This window comes from Mesoplodon bidens, assembly GCF_964165515.1.
Source record: "Mesoplodon bidens genome assembly, chromosome: 19".
Taxonomy (NCBI): domain Eukaryota; kingdom Metazoa; phylum Chordata; class Mammalia; order Artiodactyla; family Ziphiidae; genus Mesoplodon; species Mesoplodon bidens.
The window spans coordinates 49953620-49965100 of NC_138179.1; the positions used below are offsets into that span (position 1 = coordinate 49953620).

At 50.6% G+C, this 11481-nt stretch overlaps 1 protein-coding gene across 1 annotated transcript; it reads right to left on the reverse strand.

Moving 5' to 3' along the window:
• Positions 1 to 2651: 2651 nt before the first annotated feature.
• ASB16 (ankyrin repeat and SOCS box containing 16) lies at positions 2652 to 10641 on the reverse strand (the record flags this gene model as incomplete). The annotated part of the gene is made up of 5 exons (XM_081219594.1): positions 2652 to 2867; positions 3387 to 3500; positions 4248 to 4740; positions 8055 to 8322; positions 10341 to 10641. The coding sequence occupies 5 exons, from the start codon at positions 10639 to 10641 to the stop codon at positions 2682 to 2684; spliced, it is 1362 nt and encodes a 453-aa protein (XP_081075720.1). The 3' UTR covers positions 2652 to 2681.
• Between the last annotated feature and the right edge of the window lie 840 nt (positions 10642 to 11481).

Sequence of the window (11481 nt, forward strand, 5' to 3'; positions counted from 1 at the left end):
TTTAAATTTCACAAGGATCCACGGGGACACCTCTTAGTAAAAAAATTAAATGCAGACCATAAAAAGCCCCACTGGCACAGTCCCTTTCCCCTCCCCAGAGGGGAATATTTGGGAACCTGCATTCCAGGCCTTTTTCTATTCATCTCTAATCATGGGGCTTGGTTTTGTTTGCTGTACATGTTGTATTCCAACCTTGGTAACAGTCTTGGTAATCTTTCCAAGGCAGTACATATGCTGGTCACTTGGAATCCCTCTCCAGTTTTCTCCTGCTGTGGGTACTACCCTTTGTAAGGACTGAATTGTATTCCATAGTGTGAATTTGTTTGACATTTCCCACATGTTGAGTTGTTGCTAGCAAGGCTGGGATGAATGTTCCTGTGTGTACCAGCCTTTTGTGTAACTGGGGAGCAATTTAAGGGCACTGCTATTGCCCACTGAAGAGGCAATTTCCTTTATGACCCACAGGATGAGCAAGAACTTATGTCTCCATATCTTCACAGGCACTGCATATTATCAATCTTTAAAATGTCCCCTAGGAATTCCCTGGCAGTCCAGTGGTTAGGACTTGGTGCTTTCACTGCAGTGGCCCGGGTTCAATCCCTGGTCAGGGAACTAAGATCCTGCAAGCCACCAAAATGTCCCTCAATCTAGTAGGAGAATTATATCTTACTGTTGTTTTAATTTGCATTTCCCTAATTACTGGTGAGGTTGAGCATGACCATGCATTGCTTTGACAGGTATTTGAGTGTCCACTCTCTGCAAGGCATTGTACAAGCACCAAGTCAGCAATGGTGAATAAAACAGATGTCATGCCTGCCCTTACAAATCAAAGAAGTGAAATCTTTTAGTGGCAGATACTTTTTCAACATTTTGCCTTTTACTTGTGTTTTTGATTCGGTGCTTTTATAACCAAATTTAAATTTTTTCTGTATCCACACCAATGAGTCTTTTCTTTTATGCTTTTATCCTGGAAAATCTTCTCTTATCCCAAAATCAGATACATAATCACATGCATCTTTTGGGTTTTCTTTAAGCAGATATTTATCATTGTAAATATAACAGAAAAGGCCATGCTCGCTAGGGTCTGCCTGCTGTAAAGGGGGAGACAGCTCGACATCCTCCCCTGAGAGTGAGGCTCCTGGCTTGGCCCCAGGACTAGAGAGGATTTCCTTCTCTTCTCTCGGGCTTTTTGGATCTGTGAAATTAAAGCAAAAATTTCACCTAGAAAGGAGATGGTGCTGCTCTGCATAACGAGGTAAAAGACTGTCTTCATGTTGGTGAAAGGAAATACCCGCAGAGACAACTTTCCACAGAGGAGGGGAGGCTGGGCAACAACTGCAGGAGGCCGACCCAGGACTGCTGATACATCTCTACCATGTGACTCCAAGTGGTAATTACAGTGGAGAGCCCAGGGTCCCTCACCTCAGCAAAGGGACAGGAAAACAGGCTGCTGGGAGCCATCTCCTCCAGGGGGTACTACAAGCTCAGGGTCTGGGAGAGTTCCTGTGTTGTTCTTATACTCTTTCTCCTATCACAAGAGTGACAACTGCTCAGTGCAGAAAACCTGGGAACCACCAAAGAGTACAAAGAGGAGGAATAAACATGGAGCGATAGGTATCTCAGCCACATTTCAACCTAAGAGTCACACTTTGGTTCTGTGCACAAATCATTTATTTGCGTTCATAAAAACTGGCTTGGCCTAAAAAGCTTCCTCTTAAAGGTGAACGGTGGTACTTTTGACTCTGGGACCAGAGGAGGAAGTGAGAGGGAAAGAAGGGAAAGCTGGTGGCTGGTCCTCCTGTCACAGACCCTCAAAGACCATGAGTGCGGTGACCACAGTTTAAGATAGTGTGCATCACTGAGGGGTGAGGAACAACCAGCCAGTGCAGAGAGGCTCTGCAGAGAGAGGGCTATTAGGCCAAGTCTTGAGGATCAAATCAGCTTCAACCAGGGCAAAAAATGTGGGAAGGGTAGACCAAGCAGAGGGAACGGCACATGCAGATGCCTGGAAGCAAAGGGGAGCAGGTCATATCCAGCGATGGGTAACTAGTTTGCTAAGGCTGAGTTACAGGCATCTCAGAAGGGAGGAGGAGGATCCGGATGCCAGAGAGCTTGGCGCAGGCAGGGGCTAGAAGGTGTGTCTGCCTTGTTACGTTTTTATTTTAGCCTGAAGGTGGCGTGGAGCCACTGATGGGCATCATCAGAGTTCTGATTCCCAAAGATCGTTCCAACATCCTTGCAGGGCGTGGGCTTCAAGACTAGTCAGTGAAATCCTCCCTTGAAGTGACAAAAGCAGGACGGGCACTGGCAGTGCAGCTAGAGGCAGAGTCTGTCACTCTTTAGGAGTCTGAACAGGTACATGGGTAGCAGGGGAGAGGGGACAACAAGGATCACTTCCTCCTGGCTTGGGGCCTGCCTGGATGGAGGGGCCATCATCCACTTAGGCACAGGAGGAGGATGCGGGCAAAGGCGGAGTCTGCAGACCTTCCCATGGGAGAGAGGAGCTGAAGTTCAGGTCGAGCTGGAGGTCAGCAGGTGGCTCAAGAAGCCAGTAGAGGGATGAGCTGGCCCCAGAGGACATGCAGAGTGTGGATAAGAAGCCAGGGACTGGTCCTCCAGGGTTGCGGGGGACAACTGATGGAGGGGGCAGGACAAGCTCTGGGAGCAGCTGGGCACGGGGCTCACTGGATACACCCGTCCACACGCAGCAGCAGGTAGTCCCTGAGGAGCGGGGGCAGGGGGAGGCGGGCGGCAGCCTGTCGGCAGCGGCTACCCAGCTGAGCACGGACGGCCAGCCGGGCCAGGTGCTGCAGCCGCCTCGGCTGATTCACCATGCACAGGGCCGAGCTGTAGAAGGCTTCGTGCTCCTAGATTGGGAGTGGGACAGGGTCAGATGGCCCAACGCCCTGACTTTGCCCTTCCATCTGGGGGTGACCTAGTGGTGGGGCCCTGGGATTTTGCAACCTGCACCCACCTGGGCGTTTGGCTCATTTTGAAGGACTCAGATTCAGAAGCAAAGGCCCTGCAGGGGTCATGGGAGCTGGGACCACACTGCAGAGCAGGGTCTCAGCCATGTCTGCACCCACCCTGACTCCAAAGATACTGGCACAGTGCCCACTCAGTCAGAGATGCCTGATAAATGTCTATACTGATGCAGGTAAGAGAGAGGCTAGAGAGTTGTGTGCAATTAAAGGTTGTTCTGAGCTTCCGGGGGCAGGGGTACCCTGGAACCCAGAGGTTTCACTCTGCCCATCCTCCTCCAGCCCAGGGTCCCTCTTGCTCCTGCCTCCAGGAAGCCCACCCTGGAGGGACAGGCCTGGGGCTCATCCTTCCTCTCTATCTCCCCCACAGCCCAGGAAGGAGCTGTGCTCATGGGGCGGACTTACCTGCCACAGCTCTGGAAGCACTGCCTCAACCCAGGTATCACAGGATGGAACACAAGGGTAGGCATTAAGCAGGACTTCCAAGGCTCGAGGGAAGTTGGCACAGTGTCTCAGCATCTAGAAATCAAAAGAGAGTCTCAGGGCTTCCCTGGTGGCCCAAGCGGTTGAGAGTCCGCCTGCCCATGCAGGGGACACGGGTTCGTGCCCCGGTCCGGGAAGATCCCACATGCCGCGGAGTGGCTGGGCCCGTGAGCCATGGTCACTGAGCCTGTGCATCCGGAGCCTGTGCTCCGCAACGGGAGAGGCCACAACAGTAAGAGGCCCGCCTACCACAAAAAAAAAAAAGAAAAAAAGAGAGAGTCTCAGACTAGAAAACAAAAGAGGGTCTCAGGGGTACCATGCCTCTACCAACCAGCCTGGGCCGAAGCCCCACTCACATCCAAATCTGTTTTTTTTGGCCCGCCCACGTGCCATGCGGGATCTTAGTTCCCCGACCAGGAATCGAATCCGTGAGCCCTGCAGTGGAAGCGCAGTGGCTTAACCACTAGACTCCCAGGGAAGTCCCACATCCAAATTTGAGAGGCCAAGATCTGAGTCCCTCCTCATCCTTTTCTAGCCTCAGTTTACCCCACCTTCAAGTGTGCTCCAACCTCCTGGCCCCAGCCAGTTTCCTGGGGGCTGTTTTTCTCCCTTAGACACCCTCTCCCATAGCCCTCACTGGTCCTTCCCAAGACGGGGACAGATCTCTGGCCCAGAGAGCGGGGCTCTCTGTCTCTTAGCCTCTATTCGCGGAGGCTGGGCAATTCCAGCTCCAGGCATCCCCCGCCCGTCAGGAGTCTTCTCTCACAGGCCCTCCCTACGCACCTCGGGGCGCACAGGCTGGGCCCCATAGTCCAGCAGCGCAGCAAAGAGGATCTCGGGCTCCCAGTTGGGGGCGTCCTGGACGGCCTGCAGCGCGCAGTCCATGGGCGTGTGGCCCGCCCCGTTGGGAACTGCAGCGCAGGCCCCGTGGTGCAGCAGCAGCTCGGCCAGGCCCCCGCAGCCGTTGGCACAGGCGTTGTGCAGCGGCGTGTGGCGCTTGCGCCCTGCTGCCCGGGCATCTGCCCCGGCTTTCAGGAGCCGGCGCGCGGCGGCCTGGTGCTTCCGACTGCTGCCCGGGCCCTCGGCCCCCGCGCACGCGGCGTTCAGGGCCGTCTCGCCCTGGCTGGTGCGCAGGTTCACATCGGCGCCGTGCTCCAGGTAGAGAGCCACGTGCTGCTCCAGGCCTCGTGCCGCCGCCACGTGCAGGGGCGTCACCTCGCTGTCCTGCACCGCCAAGTTCACGGTTGCTCCCGCCTCCAGCAGCTGCTTGGCGCACCTGGAGGCAGGGTACAAGGCCCCTGAGGCAAATCCTGAGGGACCAGGCCTGGCCTGGAAACCCCTCAGCCTGCTGTCATCCCTGACCCCTTCTTCCCACCTCTCTTGGCTCAAGCGAGCCTGGCGCCCACCGCCAGACTCACAGAAGCCCCATGACAGACAGCAGAGCTGGAAGGCCCATCCAAGTCACTGGGAGCACTGCAGTTTTCAGCCCAGAAAGGTTGTGGTGCAGCCCAGGACATACAGCAAGTTAGTGACTGCGGAGGAATTAATACTCACTGCCTCAGACCGTCCTCCCAGAGTCGAACCTGACTCCCCCATCAGATAGGGACCCCAAGGCCTTGTTCTGAATCACTTGTCAGTGGTCTCCTAACATTTTGATAGCACAAAAAGTTTTGAAAACCCACTAATGTGTACACTGTAAAGCACAGAAAATTAAGGAGTATGACCCCCAAAGAAAACAGAAATAGAAGTCCTAATTAGTAAAAAAAAAAAAAAAAACAAAAAAAAAACAGTCGTAATTAGTATTTTCTTCCTGTCTCCAAACATGAAGACCACATTTCTCAGCCAGCCACACCCACTCCAGCAAAGGAAGGCACTTGGGTCCCGCTTACTTCACTTTCCCCTGGAGAAAACAAACAAAACCAAACAACAAAAACCAGATTTTAGGGAGCATGTGTTTCACAGGTGTTTCATAGGTCAGAACACTGTTGAGGCAAATATGCATCATTAACCACCTCGGGGTAAACCAAACACGCTGAAAACTAAATTAATGATGGCACTAAACTAACAGTAATTTAAAAAGCCAGAAGGGCTTCCCTGGTGGCGCAGTGGTTGAGAGTCCGCCTGGTGATGCAGGGGACACGGGTTTGTGCCCCGGTCTGGGAAGATCCCACGTGCCACGGAGAAGCTGGGCCTGTGAGCCGTGGCCGCTGGGCCTGCGCGTCCGGAGCCTGTGCTGCACGACGGGAGAGGCCACAGCAGTGAGAGGCCCACGTACCGCAAAAAAAAAAAAAAAAAAAAAAAAAAGCCAGAACAGTAGCCACTGGAAACTCAGGAGCAGATCCATCAACCCCATCGAAACCCTGATGAAAAAATATCCTTCCCCAAAATGGCCAGCATTCCAGCTCCCTTCAGTGCGCATGTCCGGTAGGCACTTTGCTCAGTGGCCAAGCTTTGAGTAGCAGCCAGCCAGCCACAAACTACTTAATTTATTACCTTGGTAAGTTCTAATCATAGGCTAATTTCTGTTTCTATACACTAAATTTAAATAACTCCAAGAAGCTCGCTCAGTAGGGTTCCAGTAAGTGAAACCATTCTCAGTTCACTTAAAAGGATCAAGTGTGCTGGAAGGTGCACCACATGCCCATAAGACCTCAAGAAAGGACTGAAAATTTTGGATCATTTCTGGGTCCATCACTGATCTAGATCTACACGGGTAGATGTTCCCAGCACGTGGGCTCTGGAATGTCTTTCAGGAGCCCTTGATTCCTTGCCCCCGCCAGCCTTGTCTGTGGACCTGACTTGTCAAAGTGCAAATACCTTCATGTAGGGGGTGGCCAAGAAACTGTTGACCTTAAAAAGGTGGGAAGAGGACGTGTGCTTCATACTAAGATTGGGAAACACTGGGCTAGATCTTTCTTGATGCCTACCTCAAAATAGCTAGGAATGTGGCTGCACAGGGTTCCCAGGGAATAGGAGACTGCAGTTGGGACAGGGTTTTTCCAAAAAGCAACAGGGCTTCTGCCTACTGTGCTTAGCTGATGTGACCTTGGACAAGTCACTAAACCTTTCTGAGTCTCAGTTTTATCACCATAGAATGAGACCTGTCTCAGGATAGAAAGCCCAGAGATAAACCCATGTACCTGTGGTCAACTTATCTATGACAAAGGAGGCAAGGGTATACAATGGAGAAAAGACAGTCTCTTCAATAAGTGGCGCTGGGAAAACTGGACAGCTACATGTAAAAGAATGAAATTAGAACACTCCCTAACACCATACACAAAAATAAACTCAAAATGGATTAGAGACCTAAATGTAAGACCGAACACTATAAAACTTAGAGGAAAACATAGGAAGAACACTCTTTGACATAAATCACAGCAAGATCTTTTTTAATCCACCTCCTAGAGTAATGGAAATAAAAACAAAAATAAACAAATGGGACCTAATGAAACTTAAAAGCTTTTGCAAAGCAAAGGAAACTACAAGACAAAAAGACAACCCTCAGAATGGGAGAAAATATTTGCAAACAAATCAATGCACAAAGGATTAATCTCCAAAATATATAAACAGCTCATGCAGCTCAATATTAAAAAAACAAACAACCCAATCCAAAAATGGGCAGAAGACCTAAATAGACATTTCTCCAAAGAAGACATACAGATGGCCAAGAAGCACATGAAAAGCTGCTCAACATCACTAATTATTAGAGAAACGCAAATCAAAACTACAATGAGGTATCACCTCACACCAGTTAGAATGGGCATCATCAGAAAATCTACAAACAACAAATGCTGGAGAAGGTGTGGAGAAAAGGGAACCCTCTTGCACTGTTGGTGGGAACGTAAATTGATACAGCCACTATGGAGAACAGTATGGAGGTTCCTTAAATAACTAAAAATAGAATAACCATGTGACCCAGCAATACCACTACTCGGCATATACCCTGAGAAAATCATAATTCAAAAAGACACATGCAAAAAAAAAAGAAAGACACATGCACCCCAACATTCACTGCAGCTCTATATACAATAGCCAGGTCATGGAAGCAACCTAAATGCCCATTGACAGACGAATGGATAAAGATATGGTACATATATACAATGGAATATTACTCAGCCATAAAAAGGAACGAAATTGGGTCATTTGTAGAGACGTGGATGGATCTAGAGACTGTCATACAGAGTGAAGTAAGTCAGAAAGAGAAGAACAAATATCGTATATTAACGCATATATGTGGAACCTAGAAAAATGGTACAGATGAACCGGTCTGCAGGGCAGAAATAGAGACACAGATGTAGAGAACAAACGTATGGATACCAAGGGGGGAAAGTGGCTGGGAGGGTGGTGGTGGTGGTGGGATGAATTGGGAGATTGGGATTGACATGTATACACTAATATGTATAAAATAGATAACTAATAAGAACCTGCTGTATAAAAAAATAACTAAAATAAAATTCAAAGAAAAAAAAAAAGAATGAGACCTGTCTCCCATGATGTTGTGAGGACATGTGTTTCTGGCATGTGAGCTGGAAACACACACACATACACACACACCCCTTCCCCAAACCATTTCAGCCCCTGGGCACCTACTGTAAGGACTCAGGGGTTGTGCAGAGGTGCAAGGGGGTCGTGCCTTCCTCAGACAACACATTGACCTTGGCGCCGAAGGTCAGCAGCAACTGCACACAGTCGGACTGGGCCCGGGCACAGGCCTCGTGCAAGGCGGCCCGGCCCCCAACCCGGGCGTCCAGCTCAGCTCCCTGCCGGATCAGGTAGCGGGCGCAGTCGGTGTAGCCTCGGGCAGCAGCGATGGTGAGCGGTGCCGTATGCTTGGCTTTGGGGGTCAGCACCCAGAACCCTGGGGGGAGCAGGCAGTGTTAAGGGGGGTGGGTATGAGGCTGGCAGGCAGGGCAGGCTGTCACGTACAACGGACGCTGCCCTGCCCTCTGTACGCCTGGCTGAGCACAAACCCTGTGCTCGTCTGTACCTGTGGAGAGGGGCTTGCTCAAGCCCCCAGCTGAGAGTGTAAATTGGAACAGCCTTTTAGAACCGCTTGTCAGTCTATAACAAAACGTAATACGTGGGTCATAGGAAAAACATTTAATTGCTCTTTTTTGGGGGGCCACACTGAGAGGCTTGTGGGATCTTAGCTCCTCGACCAGGGACCGAACGCTGGCCCCGGCAGTGAGAGCGCCGAGTCCTAGCCACTGGACTGCCAGGGAATTCCCTTAATTGCTCTTTAAAACCACAAGGGCAGCTAAGGAGAGTGAATCCTGTTAGGGAAACCTCTGGGTCTTTGAGCTGCTGGTGCAGTCCTTGGCTCTTTTTGTTAACTTGGGCGCTCTGGTGTTGGGGAGGGGAGGGAGTTACACACAGGAGGGCCTGGAACTGACTCAGGGAGTGGCCAGAGCAGAGCTGAAGAAGTCCTAGGATGCTCCTGGGGTGGGGAGGGTGGCATGGAAGTGGGGGGAAGGGCGGAGAGGGAGGATAAGAGATGGAGGTAGAGAAAAGAAGAGTGGGAAGAGGGGTCGATCATGGGACTGGTGTTGAATCCGAATTGTAGAAATAGCCAAGGTCTTGTTCGAAAGACACAGATGGCTAATATCCTGCTGTCAGTTGTTTGCATTGTAGCTAAGTAAATCCCCGGGTTTCCTAAATCTTGGGTAAAGCATGTTTTGTTTTTTATTAGGATTGAAATTAAGGCCAAGTTCCATTTGGGAGATGGAGATGGTGGACATGCTGGAAGAGGAGACCAGGGTGCCCTGGGTGGGGTCACATCTCTAACAGTTGAAGGAATTTGGCCTGGTGGTGACCGTGAGAGCATAAGCTCTCCAAGGATTGTGAACCCCCATATCCATGGGTGGGGTTTGAGGCAATCTCCTGTCAATCTTTTTTTTTTTTTTTTGCGGGGGTGGTTTCTTTTCTCCTGCCTAGGAACGGGGCAATCATTTGGTTTACATGGACAAACCTTCTGGTCAGAATAGATCCTAAGGAAGATCATCCAACAAGTACACAAAGATGTTGGTCATACTGTTATTTAAAAGAGTTTTTTTAAAAAAAAGAAACCTAGGGATTTCCCTGGTGGTCCAGGGGGTAAGACTCCACGCTCCCAATGCAGGGGGCCTAGGTTCGATCCCTCGATGGGGAACTAGATCCTGCATGCATGCCGCAACTAAGAGTTCAGATGCCTCAGCTAAGAAGTCTGTATGCTGAAACTAAGACCTGGTGCAGGCTTAATAGATAAATAATAAATAAATAAATATTTTTTACAATAAATAAATAAAACAAAAAAGAAGCCTAATCTAACCAATCTATTTGGGGGCTAGTTATATAAATCATGGCACACCCATACAATAGAATTTATGCACCTATTTAAATTATTACATGGAGAATTCCCTGGCGGTTCAGTGGTTAGGACCCTGAGCATCCAGTGCCAAGGGCCCAGGTTCAGTCCTTGGTTGGGGAACTAAGATCCCGCAAGCCGTGCGACATGGCCAAAAAAATTATGTGGACTTATGGTTATTGACATAGAAAGATGTTACATGAAAAAAACAGGCTATAAATAGCATCTGGAGTATAATTTCATTCTATGAAAGAAAAAATATTCACGTGTGGATATACATCCAGAGAAACAACTGCATTCGACTACAACTGTGTTCCTGTATAAGTCATATAACATGTTACTATAACTTTAATTCTGAAAAGACATACAAACCACTAAGTATGCCTCATCTCTGTTTAGGAGGGAGCTAGAATCGGCAGTGGGAAGGGATGGTCTAGTCTATGGTCAGGAGGGGGGCGATGGGGCCCAGGCTCCCTCCCCACCCTCCCCTCCTCCCTCTCCCTCCTCTTCTGCCCCCACCGGGTGCTCCCTACCCTGTTCAGCTGACCAGGCCAGCTGGTTGCTCACTGTCTCCACAATCATGTTGGCAGCGTCTTCATCTTGGAACAGGGCTTGGATCTGTTGCAGGTCACCGGAGAACAGGGCATTGTGCACAGCTGGGTCCCGGCAGGAGCGGCGCGGCCTAGTGAGTTGGGCCCGGGAACTTGGGGGGCACCTTTGGCTCTGGCACTGCTGGGCTGCAGCCCGCCGCCGGTCCTCCCATTCCAGCCACTCCCGCTGCAGGCGGAGAGAGCGCAGGGTGGAGGAGGTGAAGGGGAAGGTCTCCCTTGCCATGCGGAGGGATCCAGGGGTCTGGGCAGTGGCAGCTGGGCAGAGCAGGTTCCCTCGGCCCGACTGCCACCCGTGCTCTGAGGAGCCACCCTGCCCCCAACCCATGACCCAGAGGAAGGAGCAGCTGAGGCTATAAATAGGCCCTTTGCTGTTCTGGTAAACACAGTTTGCCCAGAGTCACGATCTTGGTGCAAAGGAAGTGTTGGGTCAAGCCCCAGCCCGCGGCTAGGCACAGCCCCTGCCCCTGCAGATACCCTCCAGTTGGGGAGCCGGCCCTCAGCTGAGCTCCAGGTTCACATCCTCCCACTTCTCTGGAGTGAGCATCTTGGGTTGGCAGGGTCCGAGGTGAGTGAAACAGTCAATCAGGGAAATGGACAGGACAGGGTCTCTCTGATGTTGGCTGGAGGGCAGACCGCTGCCCGGGAACTGAGGGCAGGTCAAGTCAGAGTTTGAACACCTCTTCTTGGCATCTGCACTAACAGCAATAACTCTGCACATATAGGCACAGGGCTTAACAGTACTTAAATCACTTTTATATCCATCTTTACTCAGGTGACCATACATATTTTCTGGCTTGCCCGGGTAAACAGCAAGCTTGATTTTGACAATAAATTATATGATCAGGCTCATTATCACAGTTTGAACACCTCTGAGATGGGTGGTCTTATTTCTGTTTTACTGACGAGGAGCTTAAGGCTTAGCAAGGTGAAACCACTTGCTCAAGGTCACAGCTTGTGAGGGGGGAGCCAGACGAGGACCACAGTGGGTCTGACTCTGTAGATGGTGCACTTTGGTGAGAGAGCCTCTCCCCACCTTCCAAGCAGGACAGCACGGTCCCTAACA